At 38.6% G+C, this 13,116-nt stretch overlaps 1 protein-coding gene across 1 annotated transcript; it reads right to left on the bottom strand.

The window, feature by feature from the left end:
• Positions 1-2,220: 2,220 nt before the first annotated feature.
• On the bottom strand, positions 2,221-11,967 carry LOC136675381 (cytochrome P450 2G1-like). The gene is made up of 9 exons (XM_066651887.1): positions 11,797-11,967; positions 10,765-10,927; positions 9,188-9,337; positions 7,970-8,130; positions 6,070-6,246; positions 4,196-4,337; positions 3,846-4,033; positions 3,596-3,737; positions 2,221-2,953 (listed from the first exon to the last, which is right to left on the bottom strand). The coding sequence occupies exons 1-9, from the start codon at positions 11,962-11,964 to the stop codon at positions 2,772-2,774; spliced, it is 1,473 nt and encodes a 490-aa protein (XP_066507984.1). The 5' UTR covers positions 11,965-11,967; the 3' UTR covers positions 2,221-2,771.
• Positions 11,968-13,116: the final 1,149 nt, after the last annotated feature.

The following is a 13,116-nucleotide window of genomic DNA, read 5'->3' as shown; positions in this document are numbered from 1 at the left end:
AGCACCCAGTTGTCCCTGTCGGTCTCTTCCCCCTCTCTCTCTCTCTCTCTCTCTCTCTCTCTCTCTCTCTCTCTCTCATTATCTCTGTCCCAAAAGTAATCTTTGACACTATGCTTTTCTGAATCCAGTTATGCATTGTCAAATGTATTACTATCATTATTATTGTTGAATCATGTGATAATATATTATTCTCAGGTGAATATACGCTAACATGAATTGAGTTGATGTGAATTAATGTGCCTTTCCAAATCACGAAGACCAATTCCTTTCTCAATTTAAAAGAATATTAATTAATCTCTAATAACTAGAATAGTAGGTGTAATTGCATCAGTATATTCAATATGTAATATTCAAGTATATATGAGATATTAATTCAAGGATGTACTATTCGCCCAAGCAGCATTAAGCATTTTGTTCTCTGGGAAACTTGAGATGGTCACATGTATTTCCCAAACCCAGTAGCCAATCAGAGAACGGCTACCTCCCAAGTGGGCGTAACAGTCCATCCATCCATCCATTATCTGTAACCGCTTATCCAATTTAGGGTCGCGGGGGGTCCAGAGCCTACCTGGAATCGTCGGGCGCAAGGCGGGAATACACCCTGGAGGGGACGCCAGTCCTTCACAGGGCAACACAGACACACACACATTTACTCACACCTACGGACATTTTTGAGTAGCCAATCCACCTGCAACGTGTGTTTTTGGACTGTGGGAGGAAACCGGAGCACCCGGAGGAAACCCACGCGGACACGGGGAGAACACACCAACTCCTCACAGACAGTCACCCGGAGCTGGAATCGAACTCACAACCTCCAGGCCCTTGGAGCTGTGTGACTGCGACACTACCTGCCGCTGCAGAAGAAAAGAGTCACTTCAGAAGAAAAGAGTCACTTCAGAACAGCTGAACAGAGCCGACTCTCCACCGTCAAAGAGACTCTGATAAAGGACCAATTTTTATGCAACCAAACAAGGGATGCCTTGGGTCAGTTAGCCTTGCTTAATACAGTGGTTGAGTCAGATAGAAGCCTGTAGAAATAACTTAGTATAACCTATAATAACTAAGTCTCAATTTATTTTGTGTTCATCGTTTGGTTTTGTAGCCCAATCAAAGCTTAATTTTACGACTGATCAAAGCAGGTGAAACTTATTTTTGGCCAGAATAAGATACCACCTCTGAGATTAGTCAATATTTATTATTTGAAATATATATGCAGACTTCAAGACGTCATGTCTGAAAATTAGAAAAAACAGAGAGCGCTTCTTTCGACGCCCGCTTTCAGGACTCCCAACCAGGACAGCGAGCCAGAGGAAATTCTTCAACTGACGTCACAACGTTCTGAGAGCGCCTGAAGCGTCCTGCCCCGTAAGTGACGACTCCTGAGTGAACCCAGCCTCAGCAGCCCCTACAGGGAGAACCGGAAGAGCTAGGCTTGGACTCTCTGCTGTCACCGCAACTGAACCTCTGTACCCATCGTTTGGTCGACCTGCGTCACATAAGCTCATAAGAATATAATATCCAGAAGCTGATGTCTAAGTCTCTTGATAAATTTACGTATTAATTAACTTCATCTAGCAACATATATTACTCACAAATCACATAGCCTAGCCAAATATTAAGTCATAAAATGGGCTTCACCTTTATTGATCGCCCATTAAGATTTGATAATTATGCTATGCATCAAATAATTATTATTCCTTTAAAATAAATTATTCTTTGATTTGAAATAATACTGTGTAGAGAGTTTATTCATAATGTCTGAAAATCCTGAAACTCACTCCCTAGCATGAATAGTATCCCAATTTCTGATGAATTATTAAATTGTTATTATCTAAAATTAGTAATAATAGTAATCATTTATAATTGATAATCACAACTAAGCAGAAATAATTCAAATACTTTTACCACGCTACAGAGCAGTGAGGAGCAGTTGCTCAAGGGCTCTTCAGCTGTGGATGTTCCCGCCGGTCTTGGGGATTGGACCGGCAACCTTCCGGTCCTCTAACTATTAGGCCTCGGCTACCCACAGTTCAGAGTTAGAGTATCTTTTAAAAGTTCAGAGTCCAGTCGGTGACTCCGTTACAGTTTCACACACTAATTTGCCAGAATAGAAGGTAACCAGTAATTGTTTTATTTAAATACTGACCATATCCATGATATGCATAGAAAAGTATATCTAAAATCTGATATGAAAATAATACATTAAAAAAATATCTGGAAGTTTTTTCTTCTCTTAAAAAGATTAATACACATCTCTACACAAGAAAACATTTGAACATAGGACAATTGATTACATACAGCTGTAAAATGTAGTTCATGAAGATAATCTTATAGTCAACTTATAAAATTTATAATAAAAATCATTACAAAATTATTTGAATAAGTGAATAAGTATTCTCTACAGAGAAAGCACTTCATTTTGATACATAATTATGGCTTATTTCCTGAGTTCCACATACTGAAAAAAAAGCTATGGCACATTTAATTTTTCAATAAAAATTACAAAATATAAGCAGTTTGAAGTGTGTCTTAACTTTCTTTACAATCAACAAAACGGGTTTCCAAACTCTCAGAGTTTTATCACGTTAGATGCTTCCCGATTTCTCAGACTAGTAATGCTGTTTCTTAACTTCATGGAAGAGAATATTTGAAGGAGCATGTATGTTCTGTTTAACTGTGTTTACAGATGATGATAATATATCTCTAAAATATAATATGCTTTTGTTGGAATGTTTTCTTTTTGTTACAGAAGTCTGAGATTCTGCTCTAGTTCAGCGGGGGGTGGCGATGAGGTGAGAATTTCGGGGCAGGTTTGCAAATCCGCTGATCTCTGGACTGCAGTCCATGCTCTCTGGACCACCAGGGCAACTAAATGTGAAGTTCTGCAGCAGGGACACAATGAATATAAACAGCTCCATCCGAGCCAGGGACTCACCAACACAGGATCTTTTACCTGCAGCAACAGAAATGGATATGATAGTGTCAGTAACATAACACAGGGGGTGGGGGTGGTTAAAGCAGGGACAATAACTTCTGGGAGTAGTTTCTGGAATTTTTGTTCATTTTAATTTCACAGGACCAATTTGAATTCACCTTTCCAATTTCTGCTGAACATTAAATGGAGCGTTAACCAATCAGGATTTTTCTCTCTGTGGTATCTAGGTGGATTCAGCTAAATAATTTCTCCCATTGGCTAGACCATCAGAAACTGAACTGAAGGTTCTACACATTAGATTAACTACAATCAAAATTAGAAAAACACCACTGCACACTCTTACACACAGTCTAACCCTTTATTTCTTCATTGTTCACCTTCCTATAAATTATTTGAAAGTTGCACTACATTAGCATCATGTCAAAGCTTTAATCTGTACAGAAAACTTTCATCATCTGGATTTTAATGTCTGTTCATAACTCCTCAAGTCCACCTTTGATTTATGAGGTAAATATTTATCTGACTATTCCAGCATCAAACAGAATAAACAAACCAAAGGGCATGCTGAGGAGTGTGTGAGGGTGTGTACAGACCTGTGGGATCTTCTTGCATTATCTCTTCTGTTTACCTGAGCCGTTGTCTGTGCACTGCTGTGTTTACCTGCAGAAAAGGGGAGGAAGGCTGGGTTCTTTTTAAAGTTGCCATTGTTGTCCAAGAAGTGTTTGGGGTTGAATGTCCAGGGGTTGCCCCAGTGTCCTTCATCTCTCAGAACCGAATGAAGTAAGGGGAAGATTACAGTGTCCTGCACAAATGAGGTGTTGAAACATCACTCATCCAACATCAGCACTAGACCTCCCCAATGTTCTTGTGGTTGAATGCTACATGTGGCGCTAAGCTTGTTGATGCTCACCTTGGGGATGGTGTATCCTCTGAATGTGATGTCCCGTAAAGCATAATGGGGCACGTTGAGTGGTACCAGATCTATATAGCGCTGCACCTCATGGATCACTGCGTCTGTGAATGGGAGGGACTTCCTGTCGTCCATGGCTGGGCTTCTGTCCTGTCCAATCACAGTGTCAATCTCTTTCTGCATCTGCTCTGTGAGGACGGATGTATGTAAGACATCATATTAAACACTGCAGCTACACAAGCCATGGGCTTCAATTAGAAAAATAAACATTATCTAAAGAATTGTCAATAAAAACAAAACAAAACAAACAATCAAAACAAAAACACACACAAAAAAAACCCCTGACTTACCCTGTATTTCAGGATGTCGGATGAGCAACATCAGCGCGTATCTGATCGTTGTGCTTGTGGTCTCAGTCCCAGCCAGGAATAAATTCTGTACAGTAGCTGTTAAGTTATCATAGTGAAACTCAGTGTTGGGAGTGTCCTTCTCCTTTAAACAGATTAAAACAAAACAGTCTGATTTCCCAAACAATATTTGATCTACTGAAAAGAGGTGGTAAACATGGAGCAGTTTTCATGGTGGGAAGCATGACTGTGTTTATAATTATGACATACTTATAATAGACTGACCAGCATGTTCTTTCACAAATAAAGCATAATTAGAGCCATTTAACTGGTAATTTAATTTAGTTCAGCAATATATGGGAAATATACAATAAAGATTATTGTACACATAGTTTGTGTTACATCTTCACATGTGCTTGTGTCCGTGTGCTTTACCCATGTTTGACTTGTGTCAGGTGATTCTCTTGTGTTCATGTAACCATGCCGCCTTCCTCGTGTGTCCTGACTTTCACAGGTGTTTTTGTGGTTCTACATGGTTTATGGTGATGTTTTAATGTTTTGTTTCTGGTCTACTGTTCTAGGTACTTGGTTACTTCTGTCTATATGATGTTTTTGGTTTTTGTTTCTATTGTTTTTCTTGTTCCTAGTTTACTCTGACTTAGTCTTATGTTTCAAGTATTCTTATAGTCTTTCTTTCTGTATGTTGGTTCATTCATTCATTCATTCATTCATTCATTATCTGTAGCCCTTATCCAGTTCAGGGTCGTGATGGGTCCGGTGCCTACCTGGAATCATTGAGCGCAAGGCAGGAATACACCCTGGAGGGGGCGCCAGTCCTTCACAGGGCAACACAAACACACAGATACACACTCACTCACACCTACGGACACTTTTGAATTGCCAATCCACCTACCAACATGTGTTTTTGGTCTATGTTGGTTGTTTTCTGTAATTCTGTGTTCCTGACTTTTTCTAAAAGTGTTATCTTGGTGTTTTTTTTTTCGTCTGAGTTTGTAGTTTAGTTAGTTGCTTTGGTTAATTTAGTTCTGTCTCTTTGTAATGTTTGTTTCTGTATTTTACTTTTATGCTTAGTTGTTGTTGTTGGTACATTTGGTCTTGCTCTAGTTTTATTTCCCAGTCTTCTCAACTAAAGTCTTTCCTGTGTTCTGTTCCTCCATTTGGTTTAGATTTTGTTCTTGTTTAATAAAGACACTTCTCTGCAAATACCTCCACTTCTTTTCCCCCTGCAATTCAGCATGATAAATACATTGATTAACATAGGGGGGTTTGAGGCTCCTGAGTGGTACAGTGGTCTATCCCCTATCATCAGGAGGTTGCCTGTTTGATCCCTGGCCTCTTTCTCAGGGTCTCACTCTACCCCCAAAAACCAGCACGAACATCTGTCTGCTGATACATCTGGTCAGCTGAGACTCTCCTTTGGTGCATTAAGCTGTCCAGTGGTGTCACTAGCAGCTCTTTCAAAAGAAGCACAGATTTCCTCCATAATGCCTCTAGTTTCTCATAGATGACAGCATTTGAGCAGCATTCCTGTTGCTCAAATGTGTCTTCTGAGGTAAACAGCTCAGTAATTTCTCATGTGTCTCATGGGTTTAGTGGAGATCTCAGTAAAGTCACAAACTAGGCATGGATTTGCCAGAAGAAATAAACCCTTCTCTAAAAAAAAAAAAAAAACAGGAGTATTCCTTTGTCTTTGGTGCAGCTTTGGGTTATGTTGCTCTTGTTTAATTTTTCATTAGTCTGCGTCTGGTTTAAATTAAGTTTTTGAGGAGGAAAGTGCTAGACTTCCAAGATGTGCCTGCATTAGGCAACTACAACTTTCACAGCCGCTAAAACAGTGTCTGTTGAGGAGACTTTACCTGGTCCAGTCGGATGAGGAAGCAGTCGATGAAATCTCTTGGGTTCTCAGGGTCCAGAGTCTCCTTGTGCTTTTGCACTTTGTTCAAAGTAAAAACCTTGAGCTCGTCCAGCTCCTCAAAAATGTTGTGATGTTTTCCTGGAAGGATCTCCATCAGCCGAGGGAAGATATTATACAGCTGTGAGAACAAATATGTTTAGAGGCTAAGGTGATGTAGACATTTTAGCAAGATGTTAGGTTTATTTGTATTAACAAGTTTTTTTTACTCTTTTTAAAATCTGGCTACATTTCCACCTTTCCTCACAAATGTTGAAATTTGGTGGAGATGTAAGAAGATTTGATTGTTAGTCATGTTACTAGGTGCTAATGCTATGCTAACTTTGGAAATCTTTATAAACAGTAAATTTAGCCACTTTAAGGAGCACACATTGTGAACACGTTAATTTGTGCACACAGCTTTTAGCCTCTGTACAAAAGGATGAAATGCAGTGTGATACTGGAGGCAGGGGGCAGCCTTGGCCTTATGGTTAGAGGACTGGCTTGGTACCGTAAGCAGGGTTCGAATTACGGGGGGATTGGCAGAGTCCGACCCACTAATTAAGACTTGAACACCCCCAAAAGAGGGTAAAAGCAATAGTTTGGGGATTTTGAAACATTTATATACCCTTATTACCTATAATGTTTAATATTTCAATAAATGTACAATATCCATGCCTGGAAGAATCTTGAAATATGATTTCAAACACCCCTACACTGAACCATACCATTCCTTGTTAAATTGTACCCCTCTGCATGCCTCATGCATATTATTGGTCACATGGATTGTGTCCTCATTAAGGTGGCAGATGCACAAGCCAGAGAAGGCATTACGTGTAAATAACTATTTAGATTTTTAAAAACACTTTATTGCCTTCAGTAAATCACTCACATGAAGATGTATTTTACCGTTCCATATGCTGCAGTGGTGACACACAAGTTTCACATAAGCAGTAATGTATAAAACTCATCAGGAACTTAACATTTACTACAAGCTCAATGTAATGTATGCACCATCCTTGTTAAGTTGTTTCACTTAACATGATACACTAGAACAGAGTTTACTTCAGAGACTAACAAGAGCCAAACTTCCATCTTAAAGCATTCCACAGCTCTCCTCTTAACATTTCACACTGTAGATGCTGTATTGGTCCCAGTATGAATGGATGAGGCAGGACAAAAACCTAAGCTACAGTGACTTTCAGTGACATTATTCCCATTTATTCAGAACTAAATTAACACATGGTTCCCGTGGAAGAGATTCATTGAGATTCATATTGATCATATGAATTTCATTTTCCAGGGCAAGAAATCTGCTGACTACAAAGGTTTGTGTGTGGTATGTGACACATTCGGTGGTGTAATGGATTTATCATTAATGTACTGCAGACATTACAGTAAACAAGCAAGACTCTGTAAGGATTGTAAGACTAAAGTTTACTGAAGCACGCACCTGCGCTGTACTGGTTTCCCATTATGACCTGAAGAAAGATTTGACCCCCCAATTGTCATTGTATTATTCACACCCTGACTGGAATGTTGCCAGTTCAATCCAAAATTGTCCATAGGTGTGAGTGCACGAGTGAATGTGTGAGTGTGTGAGTGAATGTGTTGCCATGTGAATGACTGGCGGCCCCTCCAGGGTGTGTTCCTGCCTTGCGCCCAATGATTTCGGGTATTCTCCAGACCCACTGCAACCCTGAACTGGCTAAGCGGTTACAGACATGAATGAATCAATGAACGAATGAATATTATTATCATTATTATAATATTTTCTTATTATTTTACCTTTTGTAAAAATATTTTGGATGGAGCATATTAGATACCATTTCTCCACCATATTCTTCATTCTTCATGACTCTTACCTGTCCCTTAGAGCTGCCGGCAAACCGGAGAACTCCAGAGATGACTTGGAGGATACGGAGGAAGTTGTTGTCTTTGTAGTGGAAGCGCTGACCAAACACCAGCGCACAGACCACATTGGACACTGTTCGACTCAGGTAGGACATGGGATCAAACGGAGCAGCTATGGGGAAATATCACATTAATAACCAATGTCCAGGCTTTATTTTGACATAACTGAATGCAAAATAAACCTGGATTCGCCTCTTAAAACTGCACCTTATATTAGGTGTACAGACAGGTGTTTGTCATTTTATGGTAACTTTAGCATAGAAGTAAAACTGGATAAAAAGAAAAACAAATCAAATTTGTTCAAATTGGTCAATTTATTAAGAAAAGCAAAAAATGATGTATTAATACACTACGTTCACGATGGCTAACATAAAAACCATTTGTGACCCATTTTTAGATCATCTAAACCAGGGGTACTTAACCAGGGGGATTTTGAGAGTGATGCCGCTTTTACATATAAACTCACAATGAAAAATCCGATCTTATCCAAAGCCATTTCACTGTATCACACCGACTCATTCAACGTCCTACTCAACTCTGTGACTCAGCTTGATTCAGATTCGCACCTGAGTCCAGATATGTTTTAAAATGAAGCCCTTTTTGAAGGTGGTCAGTGGAAGTGGGGCAGAAAAACGCTTGATTCCAAAAACTAAAGAAAAGCCTCAATAAAAAATAAATAAATAAATGAGAAAACATTATGAAAAGTACTTGGAATATGTTTTTATGCAGATGAGTGATGATGTATATTATTATATTATTATTTGAAAGTGGTACCTTGTAATCATATGTGTGTTGGATGGTGGGGGTTTAATGAGGTGGAGGTCGTGAAATATTTTTAACTCTAAAAAGCAGTTGCACTGTGAAAAAGGTTAAGCTCTACCGGTCTAAACCAAAACTCACACATACTTTTGGATATTTTATTATCCCCAAGAACAGAACAATTCCATCACATGCTTTTGCAGTGATTTTTTCCTGATGCAGCTCATAACGAATTCAGCCACCAATAAATTCTCGCTGACCATTTTCAAACTACTTAATTTTAGGTTATTTTTTTAATTGAATGATTCCTTGCCAAAGGAATCAAACCAGTCTCTCAGTCAAATAGAGAGTGATGGTGTTACTAATAACGCTACACCAACCAGATAAAATATTTTAATTTATTCACTCACATTTAGTTTCTCTGAAACTTTCCAGAAGGTGTTTGCTCTCTTCCTGAATCCAGCCCTCCATCCTCTTGCGTCCCATCCCAAAATCTCTCAGGGTGGAAAGGGTGAACCTGCGGAGCTGACGCCAGCGTTCGCCATTACTGATGGTGAGTCCTAAGAGACAAGCACTCTGTTCAACACAAAGTTCCCTCCTCAAATATATTAGTCATCATTTTTCATGCCTGTTTTCACTGTGTTCAATGAAAACAATGAAAACACTGTGTTCAATGTTCAAAAACAGTATTTTCCTGAAGCCCTCTATATCTTACCCATGGAGCTGAGGCCTGTCGCAGCACATCAGGTCAATATAGATTTACAGTTAGCATAGTGTTCTCCTTAATAAACTAAAAAAAAATATTACACAGCTACAAAGAATGAGTTCTAGTATATCCTTGGGAGTAGTGCTGTGCGATATGAGCGCAAATCTATATCACGATTAATTGTACATTTTACCACGATTATGATTAATGAACAATTATTTTATTTTGTAGTTTTGACCTTCATAGTTCAGTGAAGAGGCTTGTACTGTAAATATGCTCCAGTGTTAAATATGGGATAATTTTCTAATGTTTCTGAGAGCTTTTTTGTTTCTTGTTTTTTGAGCAAAGTCGTCTTAATTATAGTCAAAACACAGCACGTCCAAACCACAGATGCTGTATTTTTCTTTGGTACTAGCCACTCGAGTCACGTGACTACAGCTTGGTAGCATGGTTTTAATGGGACAGTATATGAACACACAGTGGGGATATAACAGAATAAAAATAATTGATATAATCTTTATAGACAAAATTGTGTCGATTAGAAGTTCTGAATGTTAATTAATTTTCAATTAATTGACTAGCCGTATATGGTAGTTTCTATAACAGGGGAAACTGCATATTCCACATTTGATGCCACAAAAACGTTATCACCAGCCTTGTCAATCACATGATGTGCAGGTCATTCTCTATTAAAGAGTAATTGTCAGTGTCTTTTTTCACTTTAGAAATGGTTAAATATATACTTTTATTTGATGTTTAAATCTGCAGTTGTTCTGGGACAGTACACTGAGGAGAGACATGTTTTCAAAGTAAACCTTCCTATTGTTGCCTACAAACACAGATTATCATTGAATTTTAACAGTGAATCTCACAGAGCTGCTTTTGAAGGAGGGAAGGAGTTGTGCATTTTAAAATTAGTCAAAGTTCTTAAAGTAATTACTTCCAAACAGAGGTAATTCCTCATTCAGTAACCATTGGAAATATGCCCTTTCCTCTCTGTTAGTTATTACATCTCCAAATGTGTATTGGGCAACACTTTTAAAGATACAGTTGTATACGAATATATGGGCACCCTCTGCCTAACGACACATTTGTTTGTTGTTTTAATGGAAACTTTACCAGAATACATTAACTGTTTAAATACTGCAGATGTCTCAGCACGATAGGATTTCTGCAAAGATGAGTGGGAAAAAGTTTCCTTATTTGGTTTAGTGAGCTGAAAGATTTTTACTTGCTACAGAAAGTGTGTGCAAGGTGTGAGAGGAGAGGAATCATACCTACCAAAGCCTTTCAAAACTTTAATAATAAAAGGCACAGGGGCTCTGCCTACGAAGTCGTCTGCGTTGTCTACGAGCGCCTCCTTCACTGTGTCGTAGCCCACCAGGACCACCACTCTCTGGGGCCCCAAATAGGTCGTCATCACAGGCCCATAGGTCTTACTCCACTGGGAACAGAGATAGACTTTATCAGCATTCAGCAGTACTTGCCGCTGCCCAGCCCTAAACCGGACACAATAACAAATGAATTTTTGTGTATTGATCACACTAATGCTTTTCGTAATCAACTGAGGCTGCCTATCAAATAATTATAAAAATGAACACACTAATTGTCACAACAATTTGTCATGCACTGCTCTATCATTCACAGCACGTCAACCCACAGCTGTTCTGTTGTGTTTATTCAGTCAGACTGGATTCAGTGCCCTGTAAGCATGATTGTGCAATGCTGTAGTTCTGTGGGAGGCTCCTGAATAAGGATTATATAATGTTTTCAAGTCACAGTAACAGAATATGTAGCTGTTGAGCATATATTGATTTATGAACTGCTTAAAATTGCAAAAGTGCCTCATATCCCTCATAAAATGTAATTATTTCTGACACTGACTAAAAGGAGATGGTAGTTTTCAGTATTCAGGTTTTCAGCAGTTTAGGAAAATGCTGTGTTTTTCTTTGCACATAGTCCTTAAGTGTAGAAGTTGACCGAAAAGTGGAGGGAACAGCACACCCAAGGTTATACAGCTTTGGCACAAGCAGTGCACATTTGTAATTATATAAACATTTATTTTTCATTAAATACATGAGTTTTGTCAATAAGTTTATTATTCATGGTTACATAATACACCCATGCTTTATTTAGATATTAATAATGTGCATTTAAATGTGTTTTCATTTCAATCGGAATATTACCTATTTTGCATGAGACTCTGTAGTATAAGACTTCTCATGTGATTAAACATATGACTCCCACAGAGGCTTATAAAAAATTAACAAATCTGGAATCAGTGTTTTTCCTCTTCCAGAGATTTCCTCTTACCTTGAGAAAGGTCTTAAAGGGTGCACGGTTGTCCATGGTGAGGATGTTGCCCAGGAGAGGTAAAGCCAGTGGTCCTGGGGGCAGTTTGTAAGGTTTTCTTCTCCATCGGATCAACACAAACAACACCACCACCAAGCCCACCAAGAGAGAGGTGCTAGAGAACTCCATGTCTCAAGCTTCTGCCCAAACAGTGCTCACTGCTTACGTTCCACAGATTCTGAACGTGCAGAACTGCCCCTCCCCAAGGCCTGGTGGGGTTTATAAGTTGTGTTGTAAAAGGCCGGGAGGAGGGGCTGAATGGGGCAGAGGTGAAACATGTGAAACATCACCTCATTACTACAGAACGGGACCAGCTCCAGAAAAATATTTCAGCATGAATAGCACAAACTGGGCTTGGCCCTGAGAAACTGGGATAAAGGGAGGGACTGGTGTGAACAGAGAGATATTACATAATCTAATCACACACTATTCACTTTGATCTTCAGAGGAGACAGGAATGGAATGGTCACTGTGAGGATTGGGACACTTTCTGTTGCTGGGCAAAGAGGAATATCGAAACTACATTAAAATGTTTATTTGACCTATTGTCATTTCTAATGGGAATGTTCTCACTTTCATGCTGTCTCTCTCTCTCTCTGTTTTCTCGTACTACATATTTGGGGTACACATTTGCAAATCTAAGCTCCAAATTATTGTACAGCAGGGAGGAAAAGCACAACAGAGTTTCACATTATTGTCAGATTAAACCTGCAATACATAGCATTTGATTTTTAAAATAGAAAGCAAACTGCATTTAGAAGTGTCTTCCTGCTGCTGCGAGAGATATAAAAGCATTTATACACACTGTATTATATCCCACAGTCTGACACCAAGTCTTTAACCCTGAGCAGTTTCTTTCTGGTGAGGACGAGTTTTCTGTCTTATTATATTTAAGAATAGGATAATAGGAACATAGATTTGACTATAATGTAAAAACAAGTTTATAAAGTGTCATATTTATAAAAACAGTTTTCTTGTATCTATTTTTTATATTTGTTTTATTATTATATAGTGATTTAAAAATCTACATGGAAGGGATTTTGTTTTATTAAGTTTTATTTTTAATCCATTTCTTGGCATGGGTTTTCAGGAATTATTTGCAGTCAGGAATAATTAATTATATTAACAGAGCAGAAATCTCTCATTTAAAAAATTGTCCTGAACATTTGTACCTATAGTGTATTTTGAATGTTTCATTGAAAAGATTCTGAAGAATTCAGCCAAACGCGTACGTTTTGTAAACTCTCATCTTGGATATTGATTTCCCCTAGGAACTGCAGG

This window comes from Hoplias malabaricus, chromosome X1 (assembly GCF_029633855.1).
Source record: "Hoplias malabaricus isolate fHopMal1 chromosome X1, fHopMal1.hap1, whole genome shotgun sequence".
NCBI lineage: Eukaryota > Metazoa > Chordata > Actinopteri > Characiformes > Erythrinidae > Hoplias > Hoplias malabaricus.
This window is presented reverse-complemented; position numbering and strand designations above follow the sequence as displayed.

Coding starts and splice junctions, on each gene's coding strand:
- LOC136675381 (XM_066651887.1), bottom strand. CDS start 11,964: ATGGAGTTCTCTAGCACCTCTCTCTTGGTGGGCTTGGTGGTGGTGTTG. Junction 10,928..11,796: donor CCTTTAAGACCTTTCTCAAG/GTAAGAGGAAAT, acceptor CTCTGTTCCCAG/TGGAGTAAGACCTATGGGCC. Junction 2,954..3,595: donor CTTCCTCCCCTTTTCTGCAG/GTAAACACAGCA, acceptor CTGTTGCTGCAG/GTAAAAGATCCTGTGTTGGT.